Source organism: Corvus kubaryi, unplaced genomic scaffold (genome assembly GCF_017639235.1).
Source record: "Corvus kubaryi isolate FWS band 111438036 unplaced genomic scaffold, C.kubaryi_AGA036_p1.0 37284, whole genome shotgun sequence".
Lineage (NCBI taxonomy): Eukaryota > Metazoa > Chordata > Aves > Passeriformes > Corvidae > Corvus > Corvus kubaryi.
The window spans coordinates 7,800,261-7,824,027 of NW_024581088.1; the positions used below are offsets into that span (position 1 = coordinate 7,800,261).

Genomic DNA, 23,767 nt, shown 5'->3' on the forward strand with positions numbered 1-23,767 from the left:
GTCGTGGCTTGTACGACCTTCTTTGTTTTAGAAATCCAAAGAACAGTGATTAGAAGGAACACGAGCTGAAATTACAGTGCAATTTATGACGATTGGCTTACCCAAAGTTCTGGCTCCATTTCTATCTCAGGATCTGCTAATTCAGACCTCTAACACATTGAAACAGCTTTGCTAGGGACAACCCTCTAACTTCTGCAGTCTCTTATTAAAAAGGAAACAGATCTAAGACCACGATGGGACAATAGTTCTGTTCTCTCCCCAAAAGACTTTAGTCAGCAACTTTTCTTCCATTTCCAAAAGTGTTCAGAAAGGCTTCTGAAGCTTAAGCCAAAGAGCAGCTGTAACTTCCATCCTGAGAATCAAAACATTTAGAATAAAAGGTCTTATTAACAGAAAAATAAGTTTTATTGCTGTAACCGACAGAAGTATTTGCAATTGGTATCCGACACACGATATAAACATAACAAATATTAGATTGCAAGAGAATAAAGAATGTTTATTGAAAAATTCCTTTTTATTAAGATTATACCCCAGTGACTGAGACAGTATTTAGCTAATGCCTGGGAGAGGCTTTAAAACCCAGACTGGCTGACTGTAGTCAAGTTCTACAAAAGTTGCACTCTCGGTTTATGCTTTCAGATATGCTGAACCTTACAGCGAGTTAATACAGAGAGATTGTTTACTTAAACACTCAACTGTATTACTCTGTACTTAGAAGCTGTCAGATATTTAATCAGAGCAAGTAATTTATTAAACGAAGCAGTAAAGTTGCATTTTGCAGCACTGGACAGTTTGTACTGTCCTTTGACCCCTGTTTCTTCAGCAGTGGTGCCAGAATGGTGAGTGACACAACACCCAAAAACACAACTCTCACTCTGAATCTGGGTTTGCTGAATTTAAACACAGCAGCAGTTTGAAGAGTAAACAGCAAAATGCAAATATGCAGGGCTGGAACATATAGTTTATCTTTCATTGCTGCTGGCACTGTAATGGCTGTAATTCCTTCCAAAGCGCTGAATGAAACACAGAGATCGTCTGTGCACTTACTTAACATGCAAGAAGTTTGTCTCCTAAGAAGAGTGTTTTTAGGACAGAGACAGTGAATTTCCAAACATGAGTTTCGGAACTAAATCCATGGAAGCTTCTTTTATCCCCTTAGAGCAGTTCCCATCCAAACACTTTAACTCCTGGTGTCCCAGGACCTGCCAATTTGGGGATGAATACAGACACATGGAAAGTTTTGACTCTTCAGGGTTAAACACTGGGAACCATCCCTTATCCCTGGGCTTTGCCAATACTCACACTCTTAAAAAGGATGTGGGATATTTAGTTTAGTAAGAATCCAGATTGGTTTGATGTAGTACATACTGATATTTAGGAGCACTTCAGAAAGCTTGGAATGTGTGTCATGAGCTGGAAAACGTGTTTTATATATTTCATACTTTTATAAACGTAATTATAAAAAGGAAATGAAGCTTAGATATTAAAAGTCTTAAAGACATATATATATATATATATACACACACAAGAACCTTCCAAGGCTGAAGGAAAACAAAAACTAAAACAGGACAGGATCCAATCGTGCCAAGCACTCAGATTTTAAACAGGAGCCACTCATGTGTAAAAGCCAGACTAGCTGAAGAGACAAACAGAGTGAAGAATGCTGCTAGGTTAATTTACAGCCACGTTTGTCTCCACACGCTTGTGGAGATTCAGCTGCTGCCCCGGGTTGTCTGAGGGGGACACCACACCACTTCCTCGGGGGCGGGGGTAATTAATGAAATCCCACAGAGGGGGCGATTAAAGCGTTCTTGTGTCTCTCAGCCGGGCCCGGCCGCTCCCGCTGTCCCCTCAGCGCCTTCCCGCCGTTTTCGCACCGGTTGAGGCGCGAGCGCGCGGACGAGCGTCCGTTATTTTTGGCGGGCTTCGCCTCAGGGCTGACCCTCAGCCCCGTCCCTCACGGCTGACCCTCAGCCCGGTAAGCGCTGACCCTCAACATGGCCCTGGCCCTGACCCTCAGCCCGCTCTTCCTCAGGGCCTGGAATCTGCAAAGAGCAGTTGCATCTTATCCATGCACCTGTGGATCTTCTAAATTCAGTACAGCTGCTTCTGTGTTTTAGGGCTTGTGTTTGAAATGATGCCAGTCACTGGGGCTGCAGAGTTAAGAGAAACTGCCATAAAGTAAGGTGAAATTTGAATGTGTTTACACCATTAATTTGTTTACTTTTTAAACCTAACTTCCATACAGCAAATTTGGAGTAATCAATACATTGCTGCCTGTTAAGATTCAGCAAAGAAATGAAAAGGAGTTTAGCTGACACCTCAACTCGCAGCACAGCAGGTACCAGCCCTTCTTCTATGCTTTCCTGTTCACACCTCATTATGCTTTTTTATATATAAATGCAAAATAATTAAGTAACTTAAAAAATTTATTTTAAGTGTGGATTGTGTATACTTTTGCTGTTAATATAGTATTGCTTAAATTTTAATTTTAGGTTGTCTGCCTGTACCACTGTTCAATCAGAAAAAAAGAACTAGACAGCCCCTCACTTCAAATCCACTTAAAAATGAGCCAGGTATTGGTTCTGGGACTCGTAGTTATGACTTCTCTCCCACATCCTTTGGTAAATATGACATATTTTATTTTTTTACTGCCTCTAAATTGAAATAAATCTTAACTTCCTGATTGTATTGTGTGAAATCAGACATTGTCTTTATCAAGAACTATATGCATCCTTTATATCTATTTCTGAAAAGTTCATTATGTAAAAATTGTCCTCCAGGAAATTTCTTTCTCCTCTGTACAATTGAGCTTTTTATACTTTGTGCCTAGAGGGAGTTTGACTCTTTGTGTGATGGAGAATGAAGTAGCACTGGCATTTAAATAGAGTCTCTTGAAACTGACCTTTTGTTTTCAGTTGATTTCAATCAACATTCAAGTCCTGTGTTACAAGAAGAAACATTTATAAGATGTCTTTCTTGTAGTTCAGAAAGGAACTTCTGTTCTTCAAACTGGGCTTGGAAAGAACAGTGCAGAATTCTGCTTATAGTGCTTCCATTATGTTTTACTTGTAAGAAAGTTTAAAAGTTTTCTTATAATAAAGTCTCTGTTGCTAATAAGTCTAATGTTTGTAACTGAACCATTGTCTAGAGAAGTAACCTACTTGTTAGAAGTTGTCTTACAATTAAAAATATCAAAGGATCATATTGCCTTTTTGTCTTTTTTCTTCCTCCTTCCTGTGTGAGCCTGTTTGTGGGACATTAAGCAGAGTAGGAGGCCTACACAGACTCATTACCTTTCAGTCTTTTCCCTTTTTATCCATATTCAATCCTTTGTCTTTTGAAAATTAGGCTGGGGAACTGCAAACCCAGAACTGGATGAACTGCAGAAAGCAGCAAACAGTGGGTATGTAAAAAGCAAGTTATTTGTTGCTTTTTTGGTTTTTATTTGGATACTAATTGTTTCATGAACAATCCATGTGTGTCTTACAATAAAGCTGCTGCTGTGTCACTGATACTTTAAACTTATCTTTGAAAGCCAAACAGAACTTCCAATGGGTCCTTCCCTTACGAAGCCACCAAATGCATCAAAGTTTAATTTAGCAAATGCTGGAAAAACCTTGGCTGCCTGCAGGTTGGTGAAGTCTTTAATGTCTATTATCCTTCCTTTTTGTTCTTATGTGAAAAAGCATCTTATGTTTTCCCGTATGCCTGTAGCATTCAGAGAAACCCTTTTCATATCACTCTGAGAGGAAACCTTGTTTATTTTATTTTAGAGTTATGAAAATATGTGAATTTTGGGTCAGGAAAGATCCCTTACACAGGGCAGGACAATAACTGAGCAGGGTTTTTTTTAAGGCCTGTTGAAGTCAGATGGATTTGTGCACAGGTGTAATCACTGCTCTGTATATGGATAAATTTGGTGTATACTCAAGTGCTTTGAGTCTGGATGTATTTAAAGCTAAAACAACCATTTATGGAGTGCTTTTATATACTTTAATCACATATATGAATATTCAGAAGAGGTGCTGTGATACTGAACTGTTGTATTGCAGGAACAGAAATGAATATACTCCTTTAGGTAACCCAGTAAATTCAAGGTCTGGTAATGGAACTACTCGAAAGTTTGAGAACTTTTCAAGCAGTTTGAAAACTGTCCAGGAGCAAAAACACCCTGACAATCGTAACCCATCTCAGCTCATCAAAACAGACACGTACAAAGGACAGTGGCCAGTGAAACCCAACACTGTGTCAAGAAGTCTGCAGGATCATAGTCCAGCATATAAATTTAACTACAATATTCAACAAAATAAAATGAATGAAAACCGATTTGATTGTGTCCCAGAAGACAAAAGTCAGGTAAACCTTATGGGCAGGGTTAATAGGAAAAACACAATGAAAAAAGCAGTAAAGAAAGGAAACTAATGGAACATGAGGTTTTCATCAGCCCAAGCTGCCTTAGTGAAACCTGGTTTCTGGAAATTTAGAATTGAAATTTTCATACTGTAGTACCCTAAAATCCTCAGTAAACTGGCAGGGAGCTGTTTGTATATTCTGAACAAATGCTCTAATTTTAATGTAAATATTGCCTATTTAATGTAATATATAAATGCCTGTGTGCCCTTTAAAATTGCAAGTGTGTATGTCTAACTTAAGCTTTTGTCTTCCTCTGAAAGGAAATTTCATCATCTCAAGTAAAAACTAAAATAAAAAAGAATTCTTTGCGAATCCTGTCTGCAGTCATTCAAAGTGTGAGGCACTGGAGTCAATATGCCTATAAAACTGCTCTGTTATTTGAAGTTTTAGGTAAGCATAGTAGATTATAATAACATAATCTTGTAATAATGGTAGGCCAATAACAAGAGAGAATTTTTCAATAGCTGAGATACTTAAACCCACAAAATACTGGCATGAACACCTTCTAATTTTCCTTCCGTTCAGCCATCAAAGGTGACTGAAACAGGTACAAAATTAACAATTCAGTTATCCTCCAACATTGAAGTTTTTCCATCCTGTTTCTTTCCTTTCCTTTTTTTTTGCAATTTGTTAGAATAAATTTTCCTGTTTAGTAGGAGTTTTCTGTAGAGGGATACAGTTTTACAATATATTTTAATATAATTAATCTAGAAATTAATTCTTGCTTAATGGGGCAGGCACACTGGATTCTGCAGTCACACCTGGAGCATATGGGGCAAAGAACTTTCTTCTGAGAGATGGAAAGGAGACCCTGCCTTGCGTGTTTTATGAAATCGTGAGTATTCTGTGTCCACACATAACACAGTCACCACTAGCTCCAATCCTTTTTATGAATGCAAAAATAAAACATAAATTTACTATGTAAAAGGCAGGCTGAATGTTTATACCATATTGTTCCCAAACTAGAGCAATAGTCACTACTTAGGCATCCTCGAACTTCTGTTACAGAAAAAAAGCTGAGACTTTGAGTTTACCTTCTAAGTAGTTGATAATAGCAACAAAGTTGATATAAAGGTCTTCTGTTTGATGTATTCCTCAGAAACCAGCCATGTGGAAAGCTTTTATGTTAGGTGATATAATTGTTTTATGTGTTTATTATGCTTTGATGAAGGACCGTGAGCTTCCACGACTAATTAGAGGTCGAGTGCACAGGTGCATGGGAAACTATGATGCAAAAAGGAACATTTTCAAGTGCGTCTCTGTAAGACCAGCAAGTGCTCAAGAACAGAACACTTTCCAAGACTTTGTTAAAATTGCAGATGTGGAGATGACAGCGTATGTAAAAACTCTGAATGAAATGTAGAAGTCAAAATGGTTGTCCAAACCCCAGTTTTAACTAATTGCTACCCACGAAGGCTGGACATGCTAAAGCATTTACCAAAACTACCCGTGAAAATCTGGTTAAATAATTGGAAATATCACTGTGCTGTGTTATCCAACAAATGTTGTGTGGTATTCATTGGGTTCCTTTTATGTGTATCTGATTCACGTTTTTTCAGAAAAATAAATTATCAGTATAATACCTGTATAAAATAACAACAGACTCTGAAGCTTTAGAAAGATTCCCAAGGACACAGAGGAAGTAGAAAAAAAAGAATTATTTGAACACAGAACTTCCTTGCCTTTGTCATAGAAACATCTTTCATGAGGGATGGACCATGTTACATGTTTATGTGCCTTTGCCTTCAAACTTTAACTTTCATGGATAATTCCTGCTGTTCCTATTTCCTTTTCCCATACTTCAGAAGCTTTGTAGCAGATCTCTTGGGAATTGCAAAACAAAAGAGTTGTCAAGAAAGTAGCAAACAGTATGGGGATTTTTTTTTTATTATTTTATTATACAGTGTTGGCAATTGGAAATTTCACATTTAAAATAATTGAAATATTGTATCCAACAAGTCAAATACAGAAAACAGTTAATATTCTAAAAAGGAGCCAGCTAGTCAACGCAGAAACACATTAATGGAAAATACAGCTTTTAGTTACACTTAAAAAATTATATATTTAGAATAAAACTTGAACCTGGTCCAGCAAATTGTAACAGGAAAACGCTTTTACACAGTTCAACGCGCAGACAGTCTTTATTTAAAAAAGTGATCTGTCAGTGTGAGCACAGGCATTGTCAGCAACAGCCCCCTCATGCTCCAGGTGAGATCTAAAGGATGTGCTTTAGCAACTGCTGCAAGAATCACTGGCATTATCATCTCTGCCTTCAGTGTGAAGCCAGTTCAGAGCATGGATGCTTCAAGGAGAGTTTTGTCAATCCAGTTGTAGAGGTTATGTACACACGTTTGATTCCCTTTAAATATTATAAAATGTTAAAGGAAGCTCCAAATGGAAGCTTTAGCTTGACTCATAAAAGGTGCAGAATATTGCAGGATGCAGAGGCTGACGATTTGCACAACAGAAGTTGGGCTTTAAGAAGTAAAAGATTTGGTACAGCAGTGTTGTAAATTGTACGACTCTGCTGTAACTAATTTAAAACTGATTCCAGTTAAGTGATTGATGCTTCCAGTTCTGCACATGTGAAACTTATGTTAATAAGTAATGACAAGAATAGGTCCTTTGTCTACTAGGTGTGTTATGGCTGTTAATAAAAATCTAAAATAATTTCACTTTTCAGGAAGTGTTTAGATCTTTGCAAAAAAAGTTTCTACTTGACACTAACAAATCACTTTTTCTAGTGAAACATTAAGTGAACAGTCGTAAACATTACACAAAACAGAAAAAACCCTACTCAATACAGTTTATACACACTATTCAACATTTTTCAGTTGTTGGGTGATTTTTTTTCTTGACCATATTGATCCTGTCTTGTATAATGGTTCTAGTGTAAAGGCACAGGTTGGTTAGGAAAGAAAAGCCTGCATCTCTGTCTCTCTACTTTGTGGTGATTATTTTCTTTTTGCATGTTGTTTGTTATTCCTCACTTTTCTGACTCTTACATGAAAATTATCAATCTCAGCCATTCATTAAAAAAAGCGTAAGACATCACTGAAAGCACATAACTATACAGAAGTGACTGAAATTTATTCTTCTTACTTTAGGGCATTCCTTCAACCTATTTTGTTAAGTGTTTGGAAGATTTAATTTTTCAGTCCTTGTGAGCAAAAGTGCAGAGCACCCATGCTCTCTTTCTCAGTGTACTTAATTCTGCACTGGAATCTGTATTTTCAAAGAATTTGCTTAAGTTTATGTGCAGAATTTACTTTTCGAGTGCATGGAAATGTAACAACATTTATTGCCAATTATTTTGGAAACAATGTAACGTTCCATTGAAGTTTAGAAGGGTGAGGAATGTAAACAAGACTGCAGAAGTCTTTGATGTATATTAAAATAACACAGTGATTGTTCTATCTGTTTGCATTTTCTTATACATCCTCAACATGTCTCTGTCTGTCCCTTCATGTACACCTTCCATTAAAAAAAAATAAAAATTCAGGAATCAGTTGGGCTCAGCTAAGTGAAGAATAATAAATTTGATCACCTGGTTTGTGCCAAAATACAAAACTAAGAAGTACAGCTCTGAATTAAATATAATCTATGTGACTTTCTTTTTAATAAATAATAGAAAATAAAATATGAGAATAGAATTAGAATTAAATTTTTATTTTAAATGAAAAAACACAACAGTGGAGTGAGATTAGAACCCAATGTTTCTTTTGCTTAAGGCAATCAAGTGCATTTATTTCAATGCTTGATAGGAATGAATTCAGTGCTGTTGTGGAAATCAGACCTCACAGAATTCCCATACAGACTAATGAAATATGGCCATTTGCTAGTTCTGACACAGCATCAGATTTTTGCTAGTCATGTTCAACAGCATTTCACTTCACTTTTTTTTTTTACAAACTGGACTCTTAGTTGCAATGGAAATACTGGAATTAGTTCATCCTGGCTTGTATTATCACTACAGACAAGGGCCATTGGGCACAGACATTTTTGTAAACAGAGATTTTTTTCTTCTCAGCCTTATACAACAAAACCCAAAATCTAAACATTTTGTTAAAGTCCACCTAGAATTATAATTTAAGAAATACTGAAAACAAATTCCTAGGATTTTTTTTTCCTGTTGTTAAACTATTAAATCATCATGAAGCCTTTGCAAGTAGTTAGATCTCTCAAAAAAACGAAATTTCAGTTTTACCCAAGACTTCATGAAGATGTCTCTAAATCTTGGCAATTAGAGCAGTAGCAAAAACTGTGCCCAGAACTTAAAATATGCAGGTGCTGCTAATATATATAGATTAGAAAGAAATTTTTTCTTGTATACAATTCTTTTTAGCTATCAATCTTATCTTTAGGCTGTGGCTATTACTAGGTGCTTTTTTCACTAATCAAAATAATTGTAACAAAATACCATTATTGATTTTAAAGTTACTGGGTTCATAAAAGTTCTGACATTTAACAATATATCAAAAGTGAACTGAAGATTTTAAGATTCACAATTTTGAGACACAAAAGAAACTGGGAGGTAGACAGATATTTTGAGGATAAACTGATTTTTTTTTGTCTAAGGCATTATGCCATTATATGTTTAGAGCAGTGTAAAGGCTGCTGATTAATCCTATTTCAATTCCAGAGTGTTCACTGCTCGTGCTTACGGAAGACTTTCAATGCACTTTTGGTCTTTGTCAATCTGACCCCTTCTCTTCCCCATCTCCTTTCCTCTCTTTAGCAATACAGCCAACTGGAAGTGCTATAATAATTTCTGCCCATTACTGTAGACAGGAGTGTTCTGTTCTTAAACAGTAATAAAATACTATAAAATAGTAGGTATTGGAGTTGGAGATATGTGCTCTTTTGGTGCATATTTTGCAAAGAATGGTAAAAAGACAGACAACATGACCCCAACAATTGCCAGCATGTACCCCCATCCGATCTGGCAGTCTCCTGCATAGTAGATGTCTGAGTTCTCACAGAATCTCTTCACAGTAGCAGAGTTGAAACCAAAAGGGTAAACCAAAAGCCCAGAAGCCATTATGAACACTAGAGAGGAGAAAAAAAATTACACCAGTTATTACCAAACATTAATTCCTTTGGGAAAAAAAAAATCCTTATTTTAGAAAGGCAAATATAAATATTATATTAAAATCAATGGAAAAAGTCATAGCTTATAAAATCCCCTTGTGATTGGCCAATTATCTTCCTTTTCATAATTACCTCTTATGGACAGCAGTGGTGTGACAAGGCAGCAAGTTGGGATTTTTTTCATGAGAACTCTTGCCATTAAATAACTTCAGAAACGCTGTAATCCAAATTATGTAGCCATGTAAAATGTAAGGTGATTCAGATACAATGGAATCCAGAGGAGAAGAATTCCTAAGTTGGCAGATTCCAAACCAGCTTCGCTTTCTTCTCAACAGCATTTTTGTGCTTGAGACAAACAATTACTTTGTTCTGCCAAATAGAAACTTTCAATGAAAGAGTTCAAATGTAATTTTTCAGATTCTGCTGATGAGGTTCTGATAATGTGAGACTCATTAGTACCGACTCAAATTGTTTAAAACATCCTGCATTTGACCCATTGATGAAAAACACCATTTATCTTCTTTTTATTTATTTTGTGTCTCTTGACATTGGAAAGCCAGGCTTGCCTTCTGCAATTACCCTGCATTATCCATTGGCTTTTAATAGAACTTCACAGATTTTAATCTTTAAGGAATTCACATCATATTCAAATACCAACTTATGCAGGTAATTGAATCAACAGCAGAACCACTTTTCCAACTTTGTAAATAAGACTGCCCAAGGTACAAGTCATGAGTACAGCAAAGATGCACTAAAATTCTCCAGGAACAACTCCTGGAGCCTGACTCTGCCCACCTTGGAAGTGAAGAGGGGCTGAGCCAGGCTAGTGTGAGGGGTTACACCACCTTTTGTTTGAGAAAGCACTGAAAAAAACATGTTCTCTTTTCTATCCTGTCTGCTAATCAATTATCACTGCATTTAAAATCTCTGCTCTATTTTAAAAGGCTTTATTTTACATAATAAAACGACACCATGGAGCAGTCTCTTTTCCTCTCTTCCCATTTTTCCAGGACAGTGTTTTGTTCAAATTCAGGGTAGTGATTCAAGAAGCAATCAGAATTAACAGTTATTGTTTGAGCTGATAGATAATTCATAACCAGCAAACATCTAATGAAACATTAGGATTATAAAACAAACACTACGTGCTATTCTCTGTGTTTGTAATTGCCTTTCAGGTAGGGCATATGCATATTACTCCAATTATAATATTGGAGAGGCTTAATCTTAAAAGTATCCACTAAAAAAAAACCAATCACTCATTAATCTTTTTTAATTAAAAAACACTTTAATAAGCTTGAGGGCTAGATGAAGTCAAAAAGTTTAACACACAGCCTGCTGAGTCCCTGAATAATTTGAATTAAACCTTTCCTTCTAGTCCAAATGGAACCTCTCAGTTAATCCCTTGTAGAAAACAAAAAGATGAAGAAAATGGAAATGAAAAGGAGAGGAAGCAGAGCAGCAGCAAACTTGCCAGTCTGTTTCCCTCTGGGTATCTCATGTACGGGTACAAAGAGACGCTGTCTGCCAAGAAGTGGAACTCTCTGAGAGCCAAGTGTTTCACCTGCTCCAACAGCCACCCTCTTTCCTGTAAACCTCAGCAATAATTTTGCAGTGGTTGCTGTGGCCTTCCCCTCTCCAGGCACAAGGTGGGTGATGCTGTAGGAGCCAGCCAAGGGATAGGTCCTTCCCAGCACAAGCAGCATCCTGAGCCAAGCTCACAATTCCTGATCCTCAGGGAGCTGCACCTGCTGGGGGTGCCCAGGGCAGGGGGAGCTCACAGATCTGAGATTTCAGCAGCCGTGTTCCTGCATTTAGGACCGAACAGTAACCAGGCAGACGTGCTGAAGCTGAATACAAAGAAGTAAGTTGTGCTATGCAGAGCTCCCTAACTGCACACACGATACCACTAGAAACAATATAAAATGAAACTACAGTAAAAATGAAGTTAAACTAGACAAGGACAAGGGGTAATGGTTTTAAATTAAAACAGGGTAGATTCAGAGTAAATAGAAGGAAGAAATCTTTCATGATGAGTGTGGTAAAATACCAGCATATGTTGCCCAGAGAGGTGGTGGATGCCCCATCCCTGGGAGGATCCAAGGTCAGGTCGGACAGGGCTCTGAGCAATCTTATCTGGTTGAAGACATCCCTGCTCTCTCGCTTTACAGGTCTCTTCCAACCCAAACTATTCCATGTTTCTGTCATCTTGTTCAGTAAAGGTCACTGAGCTTTCCCAAAAGATGAGAAAGAGCTGAGGGCCAGCACAGCCTGAGAGCCATGTGACACTCTTGCACACCTAGGAAAATTCCCAGAGCACCTCCTCTGGTGGCAGAAACACAGGAAACAACTCAAAAAACGGGAGACTTTTCCTACTGCTGTTGTAAACAGCAGTGAGAATGTTAAACCACAAACTAACCCCTGTTAAACCATGGACCTGTGCAGTTGTAGGTTCACTCTGACACAGCTGGGACATGGAACAAGGGGCTTCCCAAGAGCCTGTGGTGCACAGGGGGTGCTCAGCACAACCCCGCTGCGACCCAGACTGCTCCACTGCACCAGGAATCTTGAAATAGCCCCTGGGTGCAAAACCTTCTGTGAAACGTTGGGAAAGTGAGCCACTTTTACAAGAAACAGCCACTGCTCTAAGCAAGAAGCAGGTCTAAAATTGAAATTTCAGTTTGTTCATCTTTTCAAAAATAGCATCTCATTCGGTGAAAAAAAAAATGCAGAATTGGAAACAATCCTGTCAGTTATAAAATCCTTTCCTAACTGTTACGTTTCACTGTTTTTCTGACACTGTCTCAACCCCTTGCTCTGCTTCACATATCTGTTCATTATATGTTTTCGTTTTGATTGGGTTACACAGAATTGTTTTGAAGGCTGTGTTTTACAGTGTTTTGATTACCACTTGGTGCTGATGTTGCATGGTGGGATTTAATGGAAGCAGCTTTATTTTTTTCCAAGGCTAGAAATAATCTGTCACAGCTGAATGTATGTGTTCACATATCAAACGGGCTAAAAAGTTACCCATGGTTTCATATCCTCAGGCATGTCATAGAATGACCTCATTATTCTCATTTAGGTGCCCTCTTTCTTACAAAGGCTCCAAATATTGAATAGCCCCGTTATTATCTGCAGAAGCCAAGCTTTCAGGCATGGTGCTAATGACTGCTTAATGGTGCTGTCTGTCAGCAGCACAGCGAGCTGGGACAGCGCACAAAGAAACAGTGGGGCTCCATTTAGGCTCCTCGTGTAACACTTACGCCTCTGCACGGCTTTCCAACAACAAACATCACTTTAAAAGGTGTCACAATACAGCAGAGAGTGCATCTCACCGTTCTATGTGGTGTAATCCTGCTGTCACACAAGGTGATAAGGCCAGACAACATATTTGGGTCTGTTCTGCAGCATAAAGCCTCTGGAGAGGACTTGCTGGTAAAATGCATAGTTGAGTTCTTTTTCAGCATGGCTTGATCATTTGATTAATCTCCCATCAGCTATTAGGTCTGGTTAAAAAGTGCTTGTTTTGTTTTGTTTATTATGTGCCACACAGGTGTTTGTTATTTCTGGGTCCTCCCCACCTGAGTCCTCTGCAGCAACTCACAGCCAGTGCTGATGGCAGCTCAGAGACAAGGCCAAGAGTTGCTGGTTCAACAGTAAGTGATATTTCATTTCTGCTTTCTAATCTCGAACAGTTACAGCCCCACCCTCCTCCTCTCTGCTTCCCTGGTGTTCTACAGCCAGATGGTAAATGGCAGTTTCTCCTCTGAAGGGTTTGCTAGCCAAGGCCTGGTTTTATTTTTAAAAAGTAGGTTTTTGAATTGGTTGGTTTCTAAATAACATAACTTTAATAGGAATAAGATATTATTTGAAAGGAGGACACTTATTTTTGTAGGAAAAAAATGTAAATTGTTGGCATAAATACTGAATCAATGACACTTCCAGTTGGGGAAAATAGCATTTTCTGCTATGTTAAAATTAATAATATATAACTCTTTGTCATTGCAATGGTTTATTCATTTCATTAAGCTCCTGTACAACTGTTCAATTATTTAAATCTATCACACCATTTTCAAGTTGATTTTAAACCAAAGCAAAGCAATGCAGTTCTCTGGAGTGTGTGCAGAGGGCACCAATGTACAACACTCTTAGATACCATGACAAAAAAAGGCTATTTCCATTCCACTTCTTTTGGCAAGACTAATGGAGTTTCCAACATCTGAAACACAATAATTGAATAGTTTTCTGTATTGTGAACTAGGAATGTTTAAACTGGGCTAAGCTTATGTTTATCCTTCCATATTAACATTGGAATGGATGGAAATCCAAAGGCGGCTCATGAACAGAGAGAACAAAAAAATGCTATTTTATTTTATGGTGTTTGTTAATATGTTTAGGTGATGTGTAGTAGTGAATTATGCTGTGTGCATGAATTTCCTTTCTGAAATTACCTGCTGTAAGAAGATTAGTTTGTCTTAGAAATTTAATTTGCTTACTTTAGGAGTGTATTATATTCCTGATACTTGTGACAATGACGGATTAATTGCAAGCTTGTGGGACGAATCAGACAATCATTGGAATTACGGCTGATTCATAGGCAAGCAAGGGTATTATTCCAACCTTATTACAGATTATCACAGTCTTATGTCTACTTGGAAGATTTTTATTGACAGAGCTTAATCTACCAAAGCAATTTTCACTCATCTCATCAAGAAGTTTCCTCTTACATGTAATCCATTACCTCCCTTATTAAACCTGGCAGTTCCTCATATGCACAATCAGTTGACTTTGAATAACACATTTCCTCTCAGGTTCATACATTTTATTAACCTAATAATTTTATTAGCTCCTCTCCAGCTTTTCTTTATGTTTATGTGATTTTACTTACATCATTTTAAATGAGAAAGCAGGTGCTGATCCAAAGCCATAGACATAGACAGCTCAACACCAAGCCAGAAATACAGGTAACAGGGAAAACCTAGCAGCCAGTAACACAGCCAGACATCTTTCAAAAAATCACCTCTTATGCTACTGCCCTGGCTGGCATGCACTCCATCCTTCCCAGCACTCTTCCCAAGCAAATATTTTTGTAGCATGCCTGAAGGGTTTCTACATTTGGGGTATTTTGCATAAATTCCCTTGTACAAAAAGGAGACACCTATATTTCTCTTCCATATCTATCTCTTGAAGACAGTGCTAAGTAAGATCCAAGGTTTTTATTAGTAATAGCTGGACATCAGTGTACAAAAAGAAACAAGATGGAATTTTGGGCTTATCTGAAAATTAGTGATTTCCTTTTGACTACTTCAGGAAAGGAGGAATTATCCAGGGTAATTTGGGGAGAGCTGAAGTATATCTAAAATCAGCAGTCATCATTTTAAATGCCTATCACACATAAGTAAAATAAACAGGGAAGTGACCGTAAAATAACCAGGAAAATGACCTCTCAAAGATAAAAGAAACCAGACAAAACCCTACTGTTGTTACAGCTGAACTTTGGAGGATGAGGCAAACAGGAACACTCTTAAATGCCACTCTGCTCTGTTGAACTCGTGGCAGGTGCATGTCAGGTACCTGGAGTTCAAACTCTTGGAAGCAGCCCTAGCAATTATTCCCTCCAAGGAAACCAAAAAGAAGAGCAGGGAGAAGGGATAATAATGCCCATATGCTTGGTATAAAGATGTAGCTGCCTTCCTTTGTAACTGAATAAAGAGCTGGAACTCCTAATAATGGCACAGCCACTTCTAACGTATCACAGTTTAGCTGCTTCTTTGTAAAGAATTATTCCACTGGCGTCATTTCAGTCAAACATGTTGTGATTTGAGGAGCTTCTATCAGTGCTGGACTGGTGCCAAAGAAGTAACTTATAGCAGTTCCTTTTCTGGCTTTTCTAAATGGTGCAACTCACAAGTTAGTGCTTAGCAGCTGTAATATAAATGTAGTTATAACGAGAGCTGTGTAGCTTGTCAAACCCCTTTGTAGTTAACAAAGGGAATGGATTCGTTTGTTCAATGTCTCCAAACTCTGTGTTTAAAGAAATGCTGAGTTTGTGACTCCAGCTCACAAGCTAAGGAACTGCATCAGATATAGTAGGTTGTATTTTTATGTATGTACATATATGCAAAATTATGGGGAAATATGTGTATATCAAAAGCTGGGCAATGTTTTCCATTTCAGTTTATTTGGATTTAGCTGAGGTAGAGTAGGAACTCGTTATTTTAAATAAAGCCAGCACTGAAATAGGGGTGTCTGTGCACCTTTTTCAAACAAATCTTTTTAGTGCCACTGAAATACCCCTCTCAGGTTCTGTTGGCACAACTCCTTCCCTCAGGCCCTCATTCTACAAATAGCCTCTTTCAGAAATGTCTAACAATTGTAGGAATAGCTGAATCTATCTCAGTTACTAACTGAAGGGAGTAGAATCTGACTATCCAGACTTTGGAAAAGAAATTCTCTGAAGCCATCACAGAGGTAATTGGGCTTGGTAATTGCTGCATTAGCTGCAAGTTTATTAAGGGCCACAAAAGGAAATGCCATCCTGGTGACCTTTGAGGCTGCATTTCACAGCATGTTTTCTGCATGAGAACAAATGATGAAACTTGACTATTTCTGCCAAGTGAGTGGTAGCTATGGTGAAGATTTATAGCTGTAATCTGGTAATCTATGGGCCTAATCATACCGTTATAGAGTTGCGTGTCATTTACTCAAAAAGCCCGAAATGATCTAGCACTGTGTAGACTATGGTGAAGGAGTGCATTTTATCATCTGCAAGGTTAGGAGAAATACAGCCTCTTTAGCAGACTGTAAAAGAGAGACAAGAGCTAATGTTTCTCAAAATAGCAGCATGTTACACAAAATTTTACAAGAGTAAGAGAGCTAAGAAATGGGGACTGTCAGAGGCACTCTCATTTGGAAATCATGACGATTTTCCTCTTTTGTACTGCTTCAATAATTACATAGATTTTCTATTTTTTTTTTTTTGGAAATTATTTAAGTCATGCTCACTTCATCTCAGAGCAGCAAACACAGAAGCAGACTAATAATATAATATTGACATATTTAAGTGTTGGATTCTTTAGCTGAGAGCAGCATGTTCAGAATGTATCATGCCTGTAATGTGCCTGTATTCCCTTATCTTTTTGTCACATTTTATTCAACAGTTAAGAAGTGCTAATAAAAAGTGCATATTTCAGTTGTTCTATTTTAGGTAAACATAACATGGTACACATTTTCTAAGCAATGCACATTGGTTAACTGTGCAACTCCATTTCTACAAATAGCAATAAGGGTGGCAAACGCTTTGCTTCTCTTCTTAATTAACCTAGCCTTGCCAAAACTGCTATGTTCTTCAGCACAAGCAGGGAAGGAAACTGATGACTGAAATTTTAAATTAATGCTTTTTCTGTGCTCTTTTGGCTGAGAACAAGAGCAGCTTCCACCTACCATCTGATGCATTCCCTCACAAAAGAAACAGTGTCAGCCTGGGTCCATGTGAGGAAGGAGTGAGGGAACAGACACATTTATATTGTCTTTCCTTTGGAGCCAGCTCACCTGGGAAGGGAGGATGCTGCCCAGCTTGCAGCAGGTCTTGGCTCCTGCTCTGCCTGTCAAATCCAAGTTCTTAAATAGCTATTTAGAACAGGGGCTGAGGTCCAAAAGACAGGCAGTGATGTGTAGATCACCTGAAATGTCGTGATTCGACATGACACATTTGCTCCCTTCTCCTCCCCACCTGCTCTGCCCACAGGTCTGATTTAAATCAATCTTTTCACCTCTCCCAAGACTCACAATTTAAGCAGAGCAGACACTGATGAAAACAGATTTATAATGAAGCTGGTGGCCATTAAATACCAGCCTTCCACCAGAGGTGACCTTATTGTAAAGTGTTGTAGAATGAATTTATTTTGACTTTGCCCATTCTCTACCTTGTCTCACACACTGGCAGCCGAGGCAGTGGTGGTGGGAGGTCTGAGAATAATGCCCATGTCTCACTTCATTACAGCTGCACTTCACATCCCAGCAGTCTCCAAGCCTCAGGGATATCACATTCATTACCTCTTTCAGAGACATGTATTTTACATATATGGTTGAAAGGTGATTAGAATCCCTGACACAACAGCATTTTATCTGGAATGCAACCATGAAAAATGCGTGCCTAAAACAAAAAAGACATCCTACATCTTTCTCCTAATTGATTTAAGCTACAAAGACCAGCTTCAGTTTTCCCAAGGCACAGGAACTACCAGGAAGACACAAATTGCATGTTTTCAAATCTCCTCATAAAAACTGCTTGACAGGGGGTTGAAAGCGGAGTTTTCTGTTTCTCAGATGTCCTAGTCCTGTGAATGTCATCAGTCAGCAGAAGCTCACGTGCCACCACCTGATCATAAAGAACAGTTCTGTAACAACCCTCATTTCACGCTGCTGATTCCAACCCACCATAAATCAGCCACACCACAAGTAATGTTGGAAATAATTGTCTGCTCCAGAGCTCCCCTCTCTCACAGCCCAGGTGCCACACAGCTGTAGCCATATGTAGACCCTGTCCTGCTGAAGTGGGTTATAGCAGCACCTCCAGCAGTGATGCTCCCTGAGTGCTTGGAAGCTCTCTAACACTGCACACTGGAACAGTGCAGGTGTACTCATTCAGTGGTTTTAAAAACATCATACACGGAATCAGCTCTGGCTTGAACCAGATGCTCTCTGCAGATGGAAGATGGGATGGCAGCCGCTTCTTCACTGAAAGCTGCCTGGAAATGCAGCAGGTGATCCCAGGGCTGATCCTCAGGTGCATGTGGTGCCCTGATCCATCCTCTCCCACCCTCTTTCTAACTTCCACCTTTTCTTTCCCTGAGCAGGGTTTGCTGGCTGTTTGTGCAAATGCATCAGCACAGCACATCTGATATTTTGACTTCAGCCATGTTTGATCCCTGTGTTCTTTAGTCAAGTCTTACGCAGCAACTTTGAGGATTGTAGCCTCTTAAAACCTGTGGTCAAAACTGTCCTGGGCTGGTTGTGCTGGTCCAGCCACCTTCAGCAGACAGATCTAACTTACAGAACCCCAGCCACGTTTCACACAAGAGGTTGATTTAGTCCAAAGCTGCAGGAAGAAAGTAGTAAAACAACAACAAAAAAAGTAGTTGAGTTCTGAGGCAGAGCTACCTAGGTTAGAAAAATCATGTAGAAATCCAGAGCAGTGATAGAAATGCCCCAAATTACCTGCTAAATGAAAGTGTTTTGGGATGTCTGATCCTTCTTATCAGGTTGGCCCAGCTGCACAATTTCCCATCTCCAATTATACCAAAAGGCCCAAACATCCTCCTTCATTAATGCGTTTGAAGGATTTAATGAGTTACTTCATCAGGTTAATAAATCCCTTCAATAATTTTATTACACTTTGATACACTTATTCAAGAAGTGCAGCTAACAAATGAGCATCATTTATATTTCTTGACAGAATAACTTAGTTTATAAATTTGGCCCATGAAATCCAAAATCCATAAATAAACCACAGGGACAATTGAATGTCTATGTGGAGGAGGGGTTTTTTCCTATCTCTGGGTTGAGGTTGTGTTAGAAATCCTCTGTCTCTTGTGCAAGTAACTCCAGGCTAAGGAGAACTGTAGGAGGCTGGTGCCTTTTGGCAATATCCTGCTTCCCACTGAGTGCTTAGGGGGAGTCCAGCTGCTGCAGCACATGTGCCACTGGACATAACCCATATTAATTTGCTCCAGCACTCCCTCAGGTTTAAAATCCAGCTTCATAAAGGCTGTTCCATTCCTGGAGGCTAAGATCTTTAGCTGATTTTGACCAGGTGCAGTGGCACTGTCAGAAATAAACATTCCATTCTGGAAATTATTTTAAAACTGAATTGAATTGGTTGCCATGCCATTTGTTTTTCCTCTGGCATCATAGTAAATGACATCATCAACAAAATAACCTTAGGGGCAAGGGTGTTTTCAGAATCTTAACCTCTGAATGGCCAGCAGTATTACAGTTTCCTATTACCAGATTAATAATATTTATGGTAGGTAGACTGCAAGAATGGGACCATACTGTTTATTTACTTACTGTTGAAAGCCACCTCTGGCAAGAACAAATTTCCCATTAATCACTACCTTATCTCTGCAAGAAAGAGTTACTCTCAAGGACATCTGTGTTATTCCCATTGTTTTATTAGTACAAGAATAGCTCTGCTGTGGATTTTTTGACATTGAACTTTATTTATTTTCTAGATTTTCTTTTTTAAGCTGAAATGCTTAAATAAACATTGAACTTTCTTTATAAACGAACTACTTAAGACGCCAACCATGGCAATAAAATCCCAATACTTCCCTGAATATATTTTTATGTAAAGAAACTGCAAATCAGTATATCTTTCTTCTCTTTTTTATCTGCTGAAACTCCAGTTACGAATTTTGAGTTTCTTCTCGGATTGCAGATGACCTTGTTAACTTGTGAGAGTGCCAGAAAAGCCCTTCAGTCCAGGGGGTCAGAGAAGTGAAGCCAATTTCTAAGCTCAGGTCTTGTAATCAAAAAATTCATATTTCTCTCTCCCTTCACACAGGCTTTAGCCAGCATTTGAAACATTACCTATGCTATTGGGCTGCAGGATGATTTGTTTTTCTAATTTTTCAAGAGCACTGCATCGTATATTTTCAACTTCAAAAAGAAATCAATGTAGGCCCAGCAGAGGACAATATCAGAAAAATTCTCTTTCATGTGAGAAAAGCATTAGTGGAAAGCCTTCCACGAGCCTTATGCAGTACCAGAATGAGGTGGTTGTGCCAGTAGAAGGGGGACCTATTAATGTTAATTTGCTCTTTAATTAGGTGTCCAGAACCATACAATGGTGAGACACTTGTGTGGGTGAGACGAGCCCCCTGATTGTCAGGTGAACACAGAGTCACTCCTGCCTCCTAAACTCAGGCACTGCTCCCACAGCAATTATTCCGGAGCCTGTCAGATGTGATTTAAGCAGTAATTTGTTTGCAGAGTGAAAGGTGTGCTTTCAAGCAGAGTAGAGGGCTCTGTCCTCTGTCCTGCCTTTGTGCTGCTGCTCAGTCCAAATCATGGGGGTGTGAGGATGCTCTGGGAGGAGTGCCAGCCCTGCAGCTGGCTTTGTGTGACTCCAGCAGCCAGCCCTGCTCAGCTGTGCCTGCCCAGCTCCTCCCCGTCCTGCTGAGAGCTGGGACCCCCCGTTGCCATAGGCTGAGACTGCCAACCCCACACACAGTAGTGAGAAATGCCCCGGGCAGGCCATGTGACAGGGGCTTCCTTCAGCGCTGACAAAAAAACCCCCACAGCCTTCCATCTTCCTGCATTTAAATATTTGAGTTAATAACATTTATGGGGCAGCACGGGAAAATGAACTTAAATACGTCATTTGTCATCTCAGGACACTGAATTACACCATTACTGAAAGAGATACAGAGAAATGTATCCAATAAACAGAGTGTAGTTTGCACAATTTGCTTTGCATTTCCCACATCCTGCAACAAGCACAGGATAGTCAGGCTCCTTAATGATCATAATATATGTACAGAAAGAGCAGTTCCCTGAGGGCTCCTGATTAATCAGGGAAATACTCATTTGTTCTGGCAGAAGTGATGTGCGTCTAGGCAGGGCAAATGATGAACCCTAAGTGCACACAGCAGCAATCAGGGGCCAAAAGTTTCCATTCATTTAACTCATTTTTCCTCTAAGAAAAAAAAAAAAAAAAACATGTCACAGCACAGGACACAACAGCACTTGTTGGTCCCAGTTCCATTAGGGTTTTGTCTGACAAAGGGAGAAAGAGGCCTCACATCCATTTTAGAGACTCTGAATGCATTGAGCTCCCAAACTAAAGCATCCCTGCTGCTTGCTTAGATACCCTGTTCAGGGGAGGACACGAGGCCTCAGCTGTGGTATCTGATCACTGTGCAAGAGACTTGGGAACAAGTTAGAAGATTTAAAGGATTTTTCACCAGCTGATCTAAGTCCCTGCCTGTCTTTTTACTACCCACCTATTGCAATCCTTCCTCCGCTCCATCAGAGCCATATTAATTCTGTGGTTTGGCACAGTTGTTGCCACCTAGACATTTGCAGTGTGGCATTTGAAATCTTTATTTCAGATTTTATTTTATATTCTGAGTTGGAAGTTTGCTAGTAATGAGGTGAATCCTCTGTGCCTGACACATATTTCTCTTGGTGTTCATTTTTAAATTAGCCACAGAAAGGACAAACTAAAAGCAGATGTGTCATATTTTTCTCTGTGTGCTTGGAAGCACACTCATGGAAATATCTTTGTCAGATAAATGAATTCCAGGTTACTGGGATAAACAGATGCAATAAAATACTCGTGTGTAGAAGAAACCCTTAGGAAAATGTGATCCAACAACTCTTCAAGGAAATTGCCATGTAAGAGATCCAGCTTTGAGGCTTACCTCAGGCTTTTGCATAACATGATAGTTAGTACTTTAAACTAGAGAAAATGTGATGGGATCTTTTGATATTTTTCCACTTGCTTTTTCAATTTCATGGGATCAGCAGAAAGGGAAGGAACCAAAGCTGAACTAATGCTGTGCTTTTGCCTCCACCACTGCCTGAACACAGGGGATTGCTTGGTGGAGAACTGAGTATCTGTTACCCTTCTTATGGGGATCTCAAAACTGGCAGAAAATGTGGATTTTGGACTTGTTTCATCACAACATGAGAAAGAGGAAAACCAGAAATAAATGAGCAGTCTGAAATATAATCGAAAACCAGTAGTTATTTAGTTTGGCTACTGATTTATTAATGTATTATAGTTAAGCACTGAGGAATAAGCCCTCACTCTAAAATGTTCCTCAGCTCTAGGCGGGATTATTTACAGGAAATAAAAACAGTTAAAGAATTAGAATGAAATCCTGCACGTAATGAGTCGATAGAAATGTTGCCACTGACCTCATTAGGCCAGGTTTTAGCCCCAGATATCTACAAAGAACCACAATTTTCTTGTAGTGTGACTAGCAGATTAGTATTTGACAACACCAGTTTATCTTTCCCTACAGAATCCTTAATTTTTATGCAGCCAGCCAAAAAACTTTGCTCCACAAGTCTGTGTTTCAGTGCAAACCAGACAATGTTCCATGCTCCTTTTTAGGCTGTTTGCTCACTGTCACCATTCCCATTTGGCTTAAGCACCTCCTGAAATTATTATTTTGCCTCCATGTCCCTTATAAGAATATTTTTCCTCTGAGGTATCTGCTTTCTCAGCAGCAATTTTAAGGCATTTCAGGCTAGAGAAGAAATATAAAATAAACCCCGTGCTCATATATATCATAAAGAACGTGATCCTTTAACCCTGCCCTTGGAAAGCCCATAAGCATTCGCTGTACTTCAGTGATTCTCCATATGCTTTTGCAAGAAACATTTTGCACCTGCCACCACAACACAGGACAAACGGCAGCTTTGCAGGAGGAAACATTAACTAATTTACACAAAGCCTTAGGTGGTCTATTAGCCCTGCATAAAAACAGGAACCTGTAATTACTGGATCCACGGACAGAATTAAATTTGATGGACTACAAAGAACAATGAGTGAAACAATTAACAACAAAGCCCAAGTAAACTGCTCTGATGGGAAGTCGTGGCCTGGCTGAATGAGTCTGACAGCTCTGTGTTTACCTCTGCTGTCCCCAGGGACGTGTCCACCCCAAACCTTTCACTCAGTGCAGACAGGTGAGCTCTTGTCAGAGACACTGCACCTGCTGATCTACTGCAGGTCATGTAAGATGCAAGCAACAGCCATGTAACCTGCTCGACACAGGGTACCTTTCTAGCATCATTAATTTTATCACTCCATTCTTTCTCCTGTGTCTCTGGACATGGTGGTTGCTCTTCCAAGCCTGATGCCATTTTGGGAGGATGCAGCTCAGTGGAGCACCACTGCCAACAGGGCAGTGCAGCAGATGCTGTCCTGAAAGCCTGATGGAATAGCTGCTCCACAGGCTTTAGTTCATTAAGGTAATTGCAACTGGTCTGCGTCCCAGTGCACAGTTAAATTTAGGATGGCAAAATGCATCCAAAAGAAAAGCATCTCCACTCTGCAGCTCTCCAGCCACGCGGGTTAATTGTGAGTACTTTGCAGTGCCTGCAGTAAGTCAGGAACCTGGGGAGTTTCTGTCACAGCTTCCGTCCACAATTTGATTTAATGCCCTCCATGAACAATTGCATCTCAGTGCTTGTAATAAGGAAATGTCATAAAGGTACCTGCTGCCTGGTCCAACATCTTTTG

The 23,767-nt window shown here is 39.2% G+C and overlaps 2 protein-coding genes across 3 annotated transcripts in view; one reads left to right on the top strand and one right to left on the bottom strand.

The window, feature by feature from the left end:
* The first annotated feature begins 2,253 nt into the window (after positions 1-2,253).
* Positions 2,254-13,169, top strand: SPATA22 (spermatogenesis associated 22). Of its 2 annotated transcripts, none has more exons than XM_042026324.1 (8): positions 2,254-2,341; positions 2,496-2,624; positions 3,352-3,406; positions 3,539-3,634; positions 4,056-4,359; positions 4,677-4,806; positions 5,154-5,251; positions 13,061-13,169. In XM_042026324.1, the coding sequence occupies exons 1-8, from the start codon at positions 2,299-2,301 to the stop codon at positions 13,121-13,123; spliced, it is 918 nt and encodes a 305-aa protein (XP_041882258.1). In that variant the 5' UTR covers positions 2,254-2,298; the 3' UTR covers positions 13,124-13,169. The 2 variants fall into 2 exon arrangements, with proteins under 2 accessions (XP_041882258.1, XP_041882257.1); XM_042026323.1 differs by lacking the exon at positions 13,061-13,169 and adding an exon at positions 5,588-7,481.
* The window catches only part of TMEM211 (transmembrane protein 211), a 57,711-nt gene continuing 41,314 nt past the window's right edge, over positions 7,371-23,767 (bottom strand). Inside the window, exon 3 of the mRNA XM_042026325.1 lies at positions 7,371-9,465. Within this exon, the coding sequence (XP_041882259.1) occupies positions 9,239-9,465 (227 nt within the window). The 3' untranslated portion in view covers positions 7,371-9,238. The remainder of the gene's footprint in view (positions 9,466-23,767) is intronic.